The sequence below is a fragment of the Erythrolamprus reginae genome, chromosome 1 (assembly GCF_031021105.1).
Source record: "Erythrolamprus reginae isolate rEryReg1 chromosome 1, rEryReg1.hap1, whole genome shotgun sequence".
Lineage (NCBI taxonomy): Eukaryota > Metazoa > Chordata > Lepidosauria > Squamata > Dipsadidae > Erythrolamprus > Erythrolamprus reginae.
The window spans coordinates 132254186-132272323 of record NC_091950.1 but is presented as its reverse complement, the minus strand read 5'-3'; the positions used below and the strand labels follow the sequence as shown (position 1 = coordinate 132272323).

Sequence of the window (18138 nt, the reverse complement as noted above, 5' to 3'; positions counted from 1 at the left end):
CCCGCAATGGAGGCTCTTATCTCTCCTCGTCTAAAATTTTCTATTAATTTTATACAACATTATCAATTCTTAAAAATCTAAATAAAAAATCCTCTCCATCTTGTTATAAAAAGTTACATTACATCAATGCAAAGAATAATAAAATCTCTTTTACCTAAATGTTAATATTGTATCATACAGCTAATTAAAAATATTATATATATATATATATATATATATATGTTAAATATTTTTAGCTGGATATATATATATATATATTTGTTTTCGTAAATTTTCACGGGTATATGTATGTAGATTGTTCTGAGTTCGGGTTTTGCCCTGTGTAATATTTTGCATGTCTACCAGAGATTTGGAAACCAGCCTTAAACAAAAAAACACTTCATAAAAATCACCATGTCAATCCTTCTAATAATTATGATTCCACCAACCAATCAGATCACTAAAACATAATCACCCAATCTATTTGCTACATTCAAACCAAATCTCCACCCCCACACTGACTAGGATGGTCCCATTTCGGCCTTGTTCTGGTCTCATCATCTAGCCACACCCTTCCTTACTGGGATTGGATCTGGTGGACTCTGCCTTGTAAGGCAGAGAATTAGCAGTTGAGCTATCAGACCTGATCCCTTCCAGCTCTGTACCAGGGAGGGGCTATATGTTTTTTTATGTCGGATCACCCTGGTATATTGAAGGAACTTCACAGCTCCTTTTTGCCTCTAGGCCCAACCCGGGACCATTTCAAGGCAGTTAATTTATTTATAGCCGTGTCAAATGTTTTTTTAGCTGGATTTTTTTAAAATTAAGGGAGACTAGGATGGTCCCATTTCGCCCTTGTTCTGGCCTCATCAGTTAGCCACACCCTTCCTTACTGGGATTCGATCTGGTGGACTCTGCCTTGTAAGGCCAGAACAAGGCCGAAATGGGACCATCCTATTTCTGGCGACGTTTCTGAGCCATCAAACCACACCCAGCCACCAGTATTTATAGAAAGAAGGCAGCTCAGGTCTCGCTGTGTTCGCCCTAGAACAAGGACAGAAGCACCAGCCTGAAGATGACGAGTGGGACCTCGTCAAAACAGACATTTCCAAATCCTACATGGGAAGAAACCCGAATATGCCAAGACCATCACACACACATACATACACACATATATATACACATTAGTAAAAGAAACTATTCATAATATATCACCTACTTCATAAAATAAAGTTCTATATGTTTAAAATCTAAACAATAAGTACATTTTGTGTTATATCATTATATAGTACTACCACCATTTCTCATGTTTGCCATCTGGCTTCCAAAATTTAAATCAAATTCTCATGTTTCAATTTTCCCCAAATTAACCAATTACTAATACATATGTATCATTAAGTTTTCTATCCAATCATAAAACTTCCCCCAAATTTTATAATAATCCGAGTCTTCTTTATCTTTAAGTTTCAAAATCAATCTACTCATCTCTGCACAATCCATAATTTTTCTCAAAACTTCCCTTTCCATTGGATGACTGCTAAAAATTACAGTGGCATTGAAAAAAGGGACTTATGATCATTTTTCACACATGACTGTTGTAGCATTCCATGCTGACATGATCAACATTTGGATGCTTGGCAACTGGCATGTATTTATGATGGTAGCAGCATCCTGGGTCATGTGACTTTCTTTAGTGACCTTCAGACAAGCAAAGTCAATGGGGAGATCAGGTTCATTTAATAACTGGGTTAATAACTGTAGTGATTCACTTAATGACAGTGGCAAGAAAAGTCACAAAATGGGGCAAAATCCCCCCAACAACTTTCTTGTTTAGCAATCTGGGCCTTAATTGTGGCCCTAAGTCAAAGACTACCTATACGCATGTACCAATTATGTCTGCAGAAACATATAATTCAAAGTCATAGCAAATTATAGGATGTAGATAATGAAAAATGCAAGTGCTGAATGCATTGAATGGGTTGTCATGTTGGCAGGCATAAAATTGGGTGGTAGATCCAAATAGAGCTTCTGTTATTTTAAGTGGCAACTGACACCTGAAAATCAGGTATCAACACTAGAAAACTAAAACAGATGTTTTGCACATATGACACAGTTCTCTTTGTAGTGGAGTGCAACTGAGTGCCAGTCATGAAATTATGAATTGTGAAATCTAGGCTGCACTTAAAATACCCAACCTATGAAGAGGGAGAACGCACATATTTAACAGTATATGGTATAACTGACAGACTGAAATATTTGGTGTACTTCCAACCAAAGTCTGTCTTCAAAATCATTAAAGTACAGTACTAGCAAATGCAGCTTCTTTTCTCAATTGTTACAAAATGCATTGGCATAGGCAAAAGAAATTCAATTAAATAAAGATTAGTCTGCATATGAGATGTTTTTATTATTTATTTTAATATTATATATTATTATATATTAACTATAATACTTATTTCTCCTTTCAGTCATTCATGCCATGCTTATTTTTTGGATGGACTACTGAAATGCATTCTACATGGGGCTACCCTTGAAGAGTATCTGGTAGCTGAACTGGTGCAGTTTATGCAGTGACATAAACAGTCCTAGGTACCCCTAAGATGCTGCATGTAACACTTCTGCTATTCTGTGAGTTGCCCCAGTTTTGTTTCTAGTTACAAGGAAGCGCTTGTTATCACCTTTAAAGTCCTTCATGGCATAGGACAAGGGATCTGAGGAGTTACAATAGAATAGATAACAGAGTTGGAAGGGACCTTGGAGGTCTTCTAGTCCAACCCCCTGCTTAGACAGGAAATCCTACACCACTTCAGACAAATGGTTAATCAATATCTTAAAAACTTCCAGTGTTGGAGCATTCACAACTTCTGGAGGCCAGCTGTTCCACTGATTAATTGTTATATCTGTCAGAAAATTTCTCCTTAGTTCTAAGTGGCTTCTCTCCTTTATTAGTTTCCATCCATTGCTTCTTCTTCTACTTCAGGTGCTTTGGAGAATAGTTTGACTCTCTCTTCCCTGTGGCAACCTCTGAGATATTGGAACACTGCTATCATGTCTCCCCTATTCCTTCTTTTAATTAAATTAGACATATCCAGTTCCTGCAACCATTCTTTATGTTTTAGCCTCCAGTCCCCTAATCATCTTTGTTGTTCTTCTCTGCACTATTTCTAGAATCTCCACTTTGTTACATCGTGGTGACCAAAACTGAATGCAGTATTCCAAATGTGGCCTTACAAAGGCATTATAAAGTGGTATCAACACTTCACATGATCTTGATTCTATCCCTCTGTTTATGCAGCCTAGAACTATGTTGGCTTTTTTGGCAGCTGCTGCACACTGCTGGTTCATATTTAAATGGTTGTCCACTAGGACTCCAAGATCTCTCTCCTAGTTACTACTGTTGAGCGATGTACTACTAGGAAGAGGATCCCCTCCTGCCACATGAATCCCAGCGACCAGTTAGGTCCCACAGATTCGGTCTTCTCCAGCTCCTGTCAACTAGACAATGTTGTTTGGCGGGACCTAGGGGAAGAGCCTTCTCTGTGGGGGCCCCAGCCTTCTGGAATCAACTCCCCCCAGAGATTTGTACTGCCTCCATCCTCCTCGGCTTTCGTAAGAGTCTTAAGACTCATTTATGTCACTAGGCTTGGGCCAATTAGACCTTAGCCCCTGGCCAACAAATGATTGTATGGTTGCTGTACGAGTGGGTGCAATTGATTTTAATATAACTAGGGATTTTAGATAGTTATGTAATTTTAATTTAATTGGATTTAATTTTATTGTAACCTACTGTTTTTTATATGTTGTAAGCCACTCCGAGTCCTCGAAGAGGGGCGGCATAGAAATCAATCAATCAAAGAAACAAACAAATAAACAAATAAATAAATATGCACTATACCTGTGCATTTTGTTTTGCTTGCCTAAATGTAGAACCTTACTTTTTCCACCATTGAATTTCATTTCGTTAGATAGCGCCCAATGTTCAAGTCTATCAAGACCCTTCTGTATCTTGAGCCTATCTTCTGGAGCATTGGTGATTCCTGTCAGTTTGCAAATTTGATGTGCTCCCCATCTATCCCCTCGTCCAAGTCATTGATGAAGATGTTGAAGAGTACTGGGTCTAAAATAGAGCCTCGGGGTACTACCCTGCATACTTCTCTCCGTGTAGATGCAGTTCCATTGGCACTACACATTGAGTGTGCTTGGTCAGCCAATTTTGAATCCATCTGGTGGTATTGCTGTCTAATCCACATTTTTCTACTTTATCTAATACAGTAGTACCTCTAGATACGAGTTTAATTCGTTCCAGAAGGGAGCTTGTATGTCGAACAACTCGTATCTGGAACAAATGCCTTGAGACTTTGTTTTTCCCCTCCGAGATAACCAGAAGCAAGGATTCTTGCGCCGCCTAGTGGACGCTCGGCTCGTATCCCGAATTTGAGCTCGGGTCTGGAACAGAAATTTCTCTCCCCTCGTGGCTCGCATCTTGAAATACTCGCATGTGGAGCAGCTCGTATCTAGAGGTACTACTGTAGTAGGTTATGGTTGTTGCTTAATCCTGCTTACATTGACTTGTCCCCTCTGGTCAAAAGGGGGATCATGCTGAAAATCTCATTGGCCAAAGAGTTTTGACTGGTGGCATCAAGCAGGAGGGCCTTCTCTGTTGTTGCTCTCTCCCTTTGGAATACCTTATCTCCAAAGGCAAACAAATCCCTCCTTCGGCTGGTTTTCCATAAGAGTGTTTTTCCAATTAGCATGAGGGCCTAATAGTATACAACTCTGGGGTTGGCTGGTGACTTGAGACCCCTCCCCCCCTCCCCCACGTTGTTGATTTGTTAGTTTTCTGAATTTAACTTTGATTTTCATTTTTAACTTATACATTTTAACATGTCTTTAATTCTGTTTTTAACAGAGATTTTAGTCATGTGTTTATATTGTTGCAAACCATTCAGAATAACTTACCATATTTTTCAGAGAATAAGACGCATCCTTCCCCCCCTTAAAAGAGGGTGGAAATGTTGGTGCGTCTTATACACTGAATACAGCCATTTTTGCTGTTCCGAAGCCCCGCCCACCACCTGCAGAAAGCTCCTGGGTGCTGGGGGATGGCAAAAAAATGCCCCCATTTTTGTAAAAACGTGAGTGAAAAGTGGCCAATGTTTCACCCCATAACAGCCCAGGACCATTTTTGCCCTCTAATTACCCCATCTATCATGACTGGAGGAAGAATTCTGGGAGTTAAAGTCCACTAGTCTTGAAACTGTCAAGTTTTAAGTTTGTAAAAAGTGTACATGGTTGTAAAAAGTATTCTGCTACACTGGTATTTTATTAAATTATATCTTACTACACTATTTGGTTCGGAATACCTTTTTTCTTGCTTCCCTCCTCTAAAATCTAGGGGCATCTTATACTCCAGTGCGTCTTGTATTCCGAAAAATACAGTAAATGAGGTAGACCAGGGGTGGGCAATTAATTTTGCCATGGGGTCGCATGAGAAATTGGGATGGTTTTAGAGGGCCGGACTAATATAATTAACTCAGTTCTACCCAATACTGTAAAGACCCAGACCCTGGCCTGACCTAAACACCCAGGCCCACTCTACAGACCTCTAATTGTTTGCTTTATGGCAACACGGTGCACCACAGTCACTGCGCTGGAGTGTTTGTGTGGTTTCTGTGCTTGGACGCTCTCGGTAGGAGGTCGGAGTCCGCTCCAGTGCGAAGATGAAAGAGCTCACCGCGTCTGCTGGGACTCCTCCGGTTCCTGCTTTCGTCATGATTCATCAGGAAAGCAGGAACCGGAGGAGTCCCGGCAGACGCGGTGAGCTCTTTCATCGTTGCAATGGAGAGGACCCCAACCTCCACGGACCAGTCACAGATAGCGGGTGGGCCGGTCACAGACAGCAGGCAGGCCGGATGCAGCCCATGGGCTGCCCCTTGCCTAAGTCTGAGGTAGACAGTATAGAAATTTAATAATATTGTAATGGATGCTGTATGCATCATGGTAAGCATCCCCACAATGAGCATCTACTCTAAAAGCTCATAGCCTACTTTATGTTTAAAATTGCCCTTGGTGTTGTCTTTTATTATTTTTCAATATACTTGTAACTTTAAAATATTTTTCACAGATTGGTTACCTGAAGGGATTTCATCTTAGCACAATCATATTTCATTTGTACCTCAGACTCAAGAGTAGTATTTTTTCCCTGCCAAGATGCTGAGTCAAGCATTTTCACCCTGGAATGTAGTGAGAACATTTGTTTCACTACATAGAAAATTGGGCTTTCAGAAGCAATAAACTCTAATGCCTTGAATGAAACTAAAGACAAATACATCTGGGATTTCCTTGAAAGTACGATACTTACCCTGGCATAACACCAGGAGGAATGACAAGCATTAGTTTAAGTCGTGCCTCATGGAAAGCTTCAGAGATGTGGGTGAGCAAGTGAATCAGATCCCTGTAAAACAGATAAAACATTCGCTCTATGAGTCAAGGAGAAAAAAGAACGATTTTCAATCTCTCAGTTTTAAACCTGCATTTGAGTCAGAAAACATTATCTTCCAAAACTAAATGTTTGGCCTTGCAGCGGCCTTATTCCTTTTATAAGCTGACTCAAAAGAAGACACCAATAAAGGAGAATCCCAAAGGTGTTTTTTCAAAAAGCAAATGGACTTTTTCTGTATTGGCTAGAAGATGCTATGAAGAAGTGAAGAACTGAAGGAGTTTCTTGGATGAGAGGCAAAATGACTTCAAGCAAAAACAAAGAAAATCAAGTTGCCTTTTTAAAAAACCACCTTTGGGACAACCGGGATGTGAATAACTGAAAATCTCCAGAGACAATAAAGGAGAATACAGTGATACCTCATCTTACAAACACCTCGTCATACAAACTTTTCGAGATACAAACCTGGGGTTTAAGATTTTTTTGCCTCTTCTTACAAACTATTTTCACCTTATAAACCCGCCGCCGCTGCTAGGATGCCCCGCCTCTGGACTTCCTTTGCCAGCAAAGCATCTGTTTTTGCGCTGCTGGGATTCCCCTGAGGCTCCCCTCCATGGGAAACCCCCACCTCCGGACTTCCGTGTTTTTGTGATGCTGCAGGGGAATCCCAGCAGGGGAATCCAGCAGTGCAAAAACGGGCACTTCGCTGGCAATGGAAGTCCAGAGGTGGGGTTTCCCATGGAGGGGAGCCTCAGGGGAATCCCAGCAGCGCAAAAACCAACGCTTCAGCTGGCAAAAGGGGTGAATTTTGGGCTTGCACACATTAATCGCTTTTCCATTGATTCCTATGGGAAACATTGTTTCGTCTTACAAACTTTTCACCTTAAGATCCTCGTCCTGGAACCAATTAAGTTTGTAAGACAAGGTATCACTGTGTTTGCAGCTCAAGGTTGAAATGAATCTTGGTGTTCTCTGAGCTTGCTCTCAGTTTATATTCTAGTGACATGCCCTGTCAGTGTTGCTTGGGATGGTCTTAGCGATTCTTTGGTTGGGTTGTTTACAATCAAGTAAAAAAAAAAGGTGTAAGGTCAGCTATTTGAAATTCACATAGTTTTGTACGATTTTCAACATCCTACATTGTTTTCTAAAATCAATACAGGAGCAAATATCTAGTTTATACAATATTAATAATTATGCACCAATATAAAAGATTTTTTGGGGAAAATGCAAATTGCTTTTTTGGAAGCCTACTAATAGAAGGATCTACTGGGCATTTTCCTTGGGAAATGGTAATGGAAAAAATAATAGGGGTGGCAGGGTCCCCCCCCCCAAGAAAAATAGCCTGGAAGACTTAGATACTGGTTGACTAACCTGTCAAATCACCTCTTTGTATTAAGGGTATCCCAGAACCATCAAGGAATTAAAGCATAAAGCTGAGATGACTATGGAGATTCTCAATTATTCAGGTTGCCTTTTGGGAAAGCACTTTTGGGATAATGCTGAGATGAATTTTAGTTAGTTTTATTTGTAACTCAAAAAACAAAAACAAAAACCAACCCTACATAAACCAGAAATGTATATTTTCTACCCCAAGCAACTGCCATTGCTTGTCCATGTGAAAGTTCTCTATAGGTTATGTGTCTGCTGCTTTTAAGATAACTTTACTGTCTTAGGACCATATTTTCCCACTTTACTATTCTTCCCTAGGAGGAGGAGAGTTAAACACACCATATTGCATTTTTAAAAGAAGCGGGCCACCTAAATGTCAAAATATAGTTAAATATTGATTATGTGCTTTGCCATTGTCAAATATAACTTCCTAGGTTCCTCTATATGCCATATGCCACGTTGAAAATCTATCTCGAAGCAATTAAGCTTTTTCTTTAAAAAAGTTACAGTTTTCTTAGGTGATGACAGTTTTCTGAATAGACAGACACTGCTGTCATAACACACCTTTGGCTCCTCGCCACCTTCACAAATTGTTGCTGGAGATTGCTTGGTTCACGTGTTTGTTTTCAATCTTACAAACCACTCAGAGTCACTTACCTGAGATGGGTGAATATATAAATTAAATAACTCACTCTCTAAAATACTCTCAAGACACATCTGTCATCCTATAATTATTTGGTCTTAGCCAATGCACTTAATGCTGCTCATCCGGACAGAAAATTTACCCCAATGTATTTGTTGCAAATTCTGAATCTCTTACGTTAATAACAATCAAAACATTTATTCTTCTATCACATCACCAAGTATTTTACTGGAGTAATTTAAAAATAAAAAGGCTAAAATAAAATTGTCTTCCTGGGTAGTAAAAGTTAAGACCCACATTTTAAGAAACTTCAAGAATGTGTTAATAATGCATGCTGTCTACTCACTTCCTAATGCAATATCACCGAAGGAAGCAACTTATATAAGCCTTTGATTAATAGGTTAAATTTCCAAGGCTCAGATTGAAGTACTGTAATGATGTGTCATTGAAAGAGAGATGCAAATGTCCCTGAAGTGAAAACAGTGCTTTTCTATTCAGCTATGCAGTGGCGCCACCTACTGGCCTAAATGAAAGATATATTTTTTTTAATGCATGGGGTCAAACTTATGCCTGTCTCAGAAATGATGGCTGCAGTTCTCAGTATTCATAGATCTCTTCCATATCATCACAATTTTCAGCTTTAAAAAAAAACCTTTCAAATTAAGCTGTAATTGTCCCTCAATGAAGCCAACCTTGAAACTTTGAGAACTTCATGAGCCAGTCAGTGATTTTCCAGCTGATCAATGAGAACATGAATAGCATCACTCAATCAGCACCCTGCTCATCTTCAGTTTATGTGTGCGTGTGTGTGTGTTAATACCCTGACATTTTCATGCCACTCAGTGAAATTGGGATCAGTTTACTGCCCATAATTTATAAGAGTTATGAACAGAGAGGTAATTGTCTGCCAGTTCTGTTGAGAGATTGAGATGGCAGAAGCCTTTCCCCATGCACAATAACTAAGTAATAAGGTAGTTTTGGGTTGGTAAAATGAATGAGTAGCATTTTCCATCTTCCCAATTCAAGCAGGGTAACTCTGCATTTAGGAATATTGAAGCTCCTTTTTTAATGTTAAAATACCCTTTAATGAAAAAGAAAAAGTTTCATTCTTTTTCCTTTGCAATAAGATGTGGTGGCTCCGACCCTCTGGAACCAGCTCCCCCCAGAGATTAGGATTGCCCCTACCCTCCTTGCCTTTCGGAAACTCCTTAAAACTCACCTCTGCCATCAGGCATGGGGGAATTGAAACATCTCCCCCGTGCCCATGTAGTTTCTGTGTATGATTCGACTATGTGCTTGTTTTTTATATATTGGGGTTCTTTTGGATTTTTTAACTTAAAACTGTAATTTAGATTACTAAATATTAGATTTGTTACTATGTATTGTTTACCATTGTTGTGAGCCGCCCCGAGTCTACGGAAAGGGGCGGCATATAAATCCAATAAATCTAATCTAATCTAATAAATGGGGGGGAAATCAAGTTGCTTGTTCTGTTTCCCAAAAAAATTCCAGTAGCTATTTAATAAATAAACACTGAAAAAAAACCCTCAATTGTTAGAAGAAAACTGCAACAAAATTGCTACTATAATACTTCAAATAAAAAATAATAAATGACTATAAAAATTAAAAAATGAAGAAACAAAAATAAAATGGCTCCAATCTCTTCTGGAACAAGTACTGTATTGCACTATACTGTGCAATTGTACAGCCATTCTTTATAGCTATCATCAAGGGAACTCACGCTGCCATTAATTGTATGTTTTAAAACATAGGAATTTTACTTCCTATGAATTTCCTACTCCAGTGATGGCAAACCTTTTTTCCTTGGGTGCCGAAAGAGCGTGTGCGCGTGCTATCGTGCATGCGTGAGTGCCCACACCCATAATTCAATGCCTGGGGAGGGCAAAAACAGCTTCCCCCCTCCCTCCTCTGGAGACTGGGAACAGACTGTTTCCCAACTTCTGATGGGCCCAGTAGGCTCGTGTTTTGCCCTCCCCAGACTCCAAAGGCTTCCCTAGAACTGGGGGAGGGTAAAAACATCGTCCCTCATTCCCCCGGAGGCTCTCTGGAAGCCAAAAACCCCCTCCCAGAGCCTCTGTGTGAGCCAAAAATCAGCTGGCCAGCACACACATACATGTTGGAGCTGAGCTATGGCAATGGCTTGCGTGCAAGCAGATAGGTTTGCCATCACTGTCCTACTCTATTGCACAATTTTATGTATTCCCTTTGATGTGTTTTCAAGATAAACTTGACTCTTGGCAACAGCCTGAACAAATTCCTGACATTTTCTTGGCACGGCTTTAGATACGGTTTGCCATTGCCTCCTTTCTAGGGCTGAAAGATTGATTGGACAAAGATCACTCATCTGGCTTTATGCTTAAGTGGGACTAGAACTCAGTGTCTTCCATGTTCTAGCCTTGTGCTTTACCCACTACACCAAATGGCTTTTTTATGTATTCCTAGTGCAGGAGTCTAGGAATCAGCAAGCCTCAATGATACTAGAAAATAATCATGCTTTAGCTACACAAATAATCAAACCTAATTAAAGTCAAGTAATTATAGTCTGGCATTCTTAAACAGTACATTAAAATCAGGTATTGGTATTGAGAAACAAAGCAGCACCATAGAGCTACTGAGGTTTTCAGTTTAAAAATGTGATATTCTAAAGATTAGAGGACCGCAAGGACTTTACTGCCATCCTGTGGATAAAGTCTGAACAGCCTGTCAAGTTTGAGGAGCAGAAGAAATGTCATGAAGATTCTGTTGTATGGAAAACAAGTACATAACTTTCCACTGATCTTAATTATATCACACACTCTCGTTGCTAGGATTTGGAAGAAACCCTGCCAGAGAAATCTGTCAGTCAGCATTCACCAATATTCCAGAAAGAATATATGCATTACAGTAAAAACAATGAGGCTTGTGATTATTTAAGTGCTACATTTATTTTAGCACATTTACACTTGTAATCACAGCCAACCTCATCCGATACAAGGACAATTCACACAACATAGGGCTACCCTTGAAGAGTGTTTGGAGACTGCAAATAGTCCTGAATGCAGCCGCGTGAGCCATTATGGGTGTACCTTGATACACTTATATAACATCAATGTTTCAATTAGTCTACAGTCACAATGCACACTTTAGACACTGAGGGGGAAAAGGTTCACCATCACTGCTGTATGGTTTTCTAAGCTCTCTGGCAGGCATCCTTCAATCTAAAAAAATGCAACATCATAATATGTCAACCCTTGAAAACACTGGCGAATCTTGGAAGATTCTTCTAAGTTTGCCATCAATTACATTAAACCGCTATAAGAAAGAGGGGCTTTCTCAGTTTTGTTATCCTAATTAGAATGATCTCTGCAGGGGGAGGTATGCCAAATGCCCAAAAAATATTTTGGGCGATGTTCTGCCGGGCTCTCGACACGAACCCCTAATTAAATTCAAAGGTAGAAAAAGCAGACACACACACGTGAAAAGTCAAGAATACTGTCTTTATCCAAAGAAAAATAGAAGCAAAACACCCTTTTGGTAGTCAAAGGGTTCACCTTCAAAGCAAACAGACTTGAATGCAGTGAAACAACAAAAAACAAACTCAAAGCAATTAACAAGTAGCTGTGAAGTCGTCACAGCTACTCTCCTTCAAATGTTTTCCAACTCACACGTTTGACTATGGTTTAAGTTCAGAGTCCTGGTATCAAAGCACAGAGTCCTTGGAGAATCCGGAAAGTAAAGCCACATCCACTACACGAACAGATAATCTTCCACACTGAGAGGCTGGCACGCTGCCCATTTAACAGCAGCCCTAATTCGTTGAACCACACCCAACCACAGGTGAACTCTGTTATCTCTTGTAATACTTACGTAGCTGCTCTTTTCTATTCATGGTCCTTCGCCTGCGTACGTCAATAAATGCTTCCTCATCAGAATCCAGCGAAGATAAGGAGGAGGATGAATTGCTTCCTAATGGGCTGTCTGCCATGACCCCCTCTGAGGGTCCCATTTCACAGTCACTCCCTGCTTCCGACGATACTTCGCTGTCCGAAACAGTCAGCAGTAAAACAGGCCTCTGACACTGGGAGGATTCACCCACATCCACCCCTACAGTCCTTGGGACAGGAGATGGCCCAGAGCCAACCACAACAAGCACTAGGCATTTTACAATCAAAATTGTTAGGTTTAAAATGTGGAAAAAATAAGTGTGCTATCTATATATGTTTGTCTTCAATTGGCAATACTCCACTTTCTTTCAAATATTTTGCACATAGTACCTTCTTAAATACAACTAATATATTGTTCAGCTTCGCCAAAATCAGCTACTGAAAGTGTAACAGTTTTTTAAAAAATTCTGCAGATTTAAGAATCTCATTCAAGTAATAATAAAATATTTACTTGAAATCTGTAATATTTAAGGATCCTTTTGTTCAAGTAATAACAGGAAAACATTGCACTTTGAAATCCAGCAAGAGACATGTTGGGGCACGGGATTCATGAACAACAATCATCAAGGGATCAATTCTAATCTTGGAGATTTGACAGCAGTAACAACAGTTTCTTTGTTGATAACTGTCATTAAAAGGCAGGAACTTTTGGAGTCAGATTCAACACAAAGAAAAAGAGTTGTGCATGGTAGATGACAGGAACTGGATATATTTGTTAAAATAATAATAATTTTTAAAAACCCAACAAACTCAACATTCCACACGGTTTGATTTGACCCTTCAACTCAGACAAACCCTAAATCTGTTCAAATTCACATGAAAGCTTCCTGCTTCAAATTATAGGAGTCACATTATCTCCATTCTTATAACTTTTTATAGTGTTTCTACAGTGTTGTCCAGATTACCCATAACTACCAGAGTGGCACACGCTAAAAAAATTCTCACACTTAATCATAGCATCAGAAGACTTTTTTTAAAAAAAGAAATTCTTGACAATGATTTCTTTACACTCTGCTTTCAGGCTTTTTATTTTACCCTGGTATGATCACAATGATTTCAATTAGATTTGCTTTAAATAAATATGATTTTCATCACAGCCTTTAATAGTTCAAATCTCCCCCCCCCCCCCCAAAAAAAAAAGGTATGTAACTTAATAAATCCTGGGCTTACGTTTGTTTTTTATTTCCTAGCTGATTCCACATTTCAAGCACAAAACCATCAAAGTTTTCACTCTAAAAAAATGGAAAAATTTGAATAAGAAAAAAAATAAACCAACAAACATTATGAAGCTCATTATTTACTGTTGATAAGGTTTTAAACATCCTATACAAAGTGTTCAACTTGCTTTGTGGTTTTAATGCTTTTGCTACCTGTATTTCAACATCTAGAGATCAATTTTTATTTTCTTCAATACTTTCAATACAATTTTCAAAATACGGTTAACCTGAACAATGTGCTATTTGAATGTAATTTATTTTTTTATGATTACTGTCACTTAATCAATTACATTAGGAGGTTTTTTTAGTTATAGTGGATATGATTTTACCTTGGCTATTTGAATCATAGTATTAGAAAGCTCTTCAATCTCATCCTCACTGCCAAATACAGTTTCAAAATCGTGATAAGACCAGTCCTCAAATAAAATCCGTGGGGCTAATCATAAAAAGGGGACAAAACATAGCATTATTTTTCTTCATAAAAGTTATAAGTATGATGAAATCTGCCTATTTACATTTAATGTATTTTCTTTTAGTGTTCATCTTGGGGGAACCCAGGATGACAAGAAAGCATATAAACGATGGAAAATAAGACAAACCTGAAAGAACTATAATTATTCAACAAGTAATTGTAAACCACCAGTACTATCAAAAGTGAAATATACATCACCTCAAGGTTCGACTACTGTAATGCTCTCTACATGGGGCTACCTTTGAAAAGTGTTCGGAAACTTCAGATCGTGCAGAATGCAGCTGTGAGAGCAATCATGGGCTTCCCAAGGTATGCCCATGTTACACCAACACTCCGCAGTCTGCATTGGTTGCCGATCAATTTCCGGTCACAATTCAAAGTGTTGGTTATGACCTATAAAGCCCTTCATGGCATCGGACCAGAATATCTCTGGGACCGCCTTCTGCCGCACGAATCCCAGCGACCGGTTAGGTCCCACAGAGTTGGCCTTCTCTGGGTCCCGTCGACTAAGCAATGTCGTTTGGCGGGACCCAGGAGAAGAGCCTTCTCTGTGGCAGCTCCGACCCTCTGGAACCAGCTCCCCCCAGATATCAGAGTTGCCCCCACCCTCCTTGCCTTTCGTAAACTCCTTAAAACCCACCTCTGTCGTCAGGCATGGGGGAATTGAAATTTCTCTTCCCCCTAGGCTTATAGAATTTATACATGGTATGCTTGTATGTATGAGTGGTTTTTTTAAATTGGGTTTTTTTAGATTGTTTTTAATATTAGATTTGTTTACATTGTCTTTTTATATTGTTGTTAGCCGCCCCGAGTCTTCGGAGAGGGGCGGCAGACAAATCTAATTAATAATAATAATAATAATAATAATAATAATAATAATAATAATACAATTAAACTATGCATTACGAAGGGGAGGTCATTTGGTTAATGACAGTAGAAAGAATAAGATCTTACTCTGCCTCTGAAACCAGGTAAGAGGATCATCCCCACTTCCTAAAGACCCATAGGTGGAACTCAACTTATAGTTGAGTTGGCTGCTACTGGAGGAGATATGCTTTCAAAATAGTTGGTTAAAAACTATTCTTAGTCTTTTTAATTGAGCCTGGTCTCTCTAAGGCAGTCACTGAGGGATTTACAGACAGGTTATCTATTTTGTTATAGCAATAGCACTTAGACTTGTATATTGCCTTACAGTGCTTTACAGCCCTCTCTAAGCTCAGCAAATTGGCCCCAACAATCTGGGCCCACATTTTATCAACCTCAGAAGGATGTAAGGCTGAGTCAACCTTGAGCCTGGTGAGATTCGAACTGCCACATTGCAGTCAGCTGGCAGTCAGAAGAGGTAGCTGCATCACTGTATTCGAACCGCTGTGCCACTATGCACTCACCATGGTTATCAAAGTAGTTTGGCTCTATAGGTCAGAGGTGGCCACTCCTCTCCGAAGACTTTGGATACATGCAACACCAAAGCTAAGCTATCTCAGTCTATCCAAACAGCCATTTTTTCTTTTTCCTACAGTATCTCATCCTCAACATCATTATCTCTGCAAGCATTCCTCATTCCAAGTTAGATAATAGTTTGCCTGGTAAGGATCCAGGATGTACTGCAGGATTTGTTTTGGATCTCCAGATTTTAACTTGCATTTTGCAATAATCAAACATTTCTAAGGTTCTATGGAATTTAGTATTGGGGACTGAACTGTTAGCCATCATAAATTTGGCTAAACAAGTGACTATAGGAAAGCAGAATTATTGTAATAGCTCTTTAATAAAGTTTAGTTTACATATATTACACTTTCTCAGATTTGTTCCAGAAAGATTTACATAATTTTCATATACTGTATAGGTAAGCTTTCAATTCTCAATAATAAGAATATGAAGGCAGTCTTCCTAGACTGTACTATAGACTAATCTAATACAACAAACTACTTTCTCTAGAGCAATGTTTCCCAACCTTGGCCACTTGAAGATATCTGGACTTCAACTCCCAGAATTCCCCAGCCAGCATTCACTGGCTGGGGAATTCTGGGAGTTGAAGTCCAAATATCTTCAAGTGGCCAAGGTTGGGAAACACTGCTCAAACGGTCAACCAAAGAGAGTGGCCATTGAAAATATGACGACAATTAAGTTTGGGAGGGAGGTAAATCCATTACACTGCAATCCTTCTAGAATTTGAATGCGAAAAGCTAATTAAAATGTTACCTATTTTGATGTTCTTGGCATTTCTCTTAACTTCTTTCATCCAACCTGTAAAAGATAACATACGAAGGTTCATATTGAACATGACTTATCACAAAAGAATACCTCAAGTGTAATTATGTAAGACTTTTAAAGGACTTTATATGCTTTGGGCATATAAAAGAAACCGCTACACTAACCTTGTATCTATGGTCAAATATAACTTTTGTAAGCACCACCCAAACTTTCATTAGCTGCGATCAATAAGAATAACCATAGTCACAATTTAACACATCTGAAAGGTACCAGATTAGAAGTGCCTCTGATAGTAAGATTACATAAATGCAAGGAGTTTATAACTTTTCCCTATTTGTCCCTATGCCCCCCACCCAGTATATAAAACTGTACAATTATTAAGGGTAGGATAACGCATAGAAAGATAAAATTAATTTTCTGTACCCAAATTGTTTTGCTTTCAGTGGCACATTACATCTTCAAAACTTTTCAGAGTAAACAGGTGTGCAAATATAGATATAATTAAGGCAAGTTACCATATAGTAGCAAAACAACAAGTTTCAATTAGATACTAATACAGTGATCCCCCGGGTATCGCGACCCCGATCATTGTGAACGGGCTAAATCGCGATTTTTAAACCCGGAAGTCAAAACACCATCTGCGCATGCGCGCCCTTTTTTTATGGCCACGCATGCGTAGATGGCGCCGGGCAGATCAGCTGCTGGGCGGCTTCCCTGGGTCTTCCCCCTCTTGCTGGCGGGAGGGCGAGCATCAGCGAGGAGTTTCCCCACCGCCCACACAAACTCCTCGCTGCCGCTCGCCCGCCCTTCGCCCGCCCACGCCGTTCGCTCCCCCTCTTGCTGGCGGGAGGGCGAGAAGCCCCCCCAGCACCCCCCTCACCCGCCCTTCGCCGCTCGCCCGCCCTTCGCCCGGCCACCCGCCCTTCGCTCGCTGCTCGCCCGGCCACCCGGGTCCGGGGGGGTGCTGGCAAGCCCCCCATGGCGGCGGCGACGTTTTAAAACAGCCGCGCCGCTTCCCAGCTGAGTCCCCTTCCCAGGAACCCCAATCTTCGGCTCCTCGCTAGCGCTGCGGAAGTAAAAACACCATCTGCGCATGCCCAGATGGTGTTTTTACTTCCGCAGCGCTACTTCGCGAAAACCCGATCATTGCTAGGGGTCCTGGAACGGAACCCTCGCAATGATCGGGGGATCACTGTAATAATTTTGTCCTTGTGCCTTTAAATCAGTCTTAACTCCTGGCAATTGTCTGGACATGTCCATGAAGTTCTTTTGGCAATGTTTTAGGAAATAGTTTGTCACTGTCTTCTTCTGAAGGTTGAGTGACTGGCTCAAAGTCATCCAGCTGGCATCATGCCTAGTAAGACTGGAACTCATAGACTTCTAGTTTCTAGTTTTTTATCCTTAACTACTATATGAAGGTGGCTTTCTACTATACATTGATACAATATATGTTGGATGAGAATGAGACCAATATATGTAGAGTTCGAGCTAGCTACTTTATTTTTTTCTGCCTATATTAGAGGAATCTGGCAACCTGCTCTTCAGAAGAATTACATAAGGCTCCAGGGAATTTGGACAGGGGTGTCTGTCCTAGCCCTTTTACAGTTGTGCACTGGATGGATGGATGGATGGATGGATGGATGGATAGATGGATGGATGGGTGAGTGGGTGGGCGGGCGGGCGGGCGGGCGGGCAGATAGATAGATAGGTCCATTCCATCATCTTGGCTCTTGATTGTCATCTTCTCTCCTTCTTTAATGACTTCTGCAGAACTTCGTCTTCAAATGTATCCAAGATAGGATAATTAGAACCTAGTCATTTGTATGTCAAACAACAACTTT

General features: G+C 40.1%; 1 protein-coding gene across 4 annotated transcripts in view; it reads right to left on the bottom strand.

Annotated features, from left to right (window-relative positions):
* Window positions 1–18138, bottom strand: part of CHID1 (chitinase domain containing 1) — a 152386-nt gene that overhangs the window by 123484 nt on the left and 10764 nt on the right. For all 4 annotated transcript variants that reach the window (XM_070735705.1, XM_070735718.1, XM_070735725.1 and 1 more), the window contains exons 5-8: window positions 16286–16330; window positions 13941–14047; window positions 13565–13626; window positions 6341–6433 (exon numbers count right to left, since the gene is read on the bottom strand). In XM_070735705.1, coding sequence (XP_070591806.1) covers window positions 6341–6433; window positions 13565–13626; window positions 13941–14047; window positions 16286–16330 — 307 coding nt within the window. The remainder of the gene's footprint in view (window positions 1–6340; window positions 6434–13564; window positions 13627–13940; window positions 14048–16285; window positions 16331–18138) is intronic.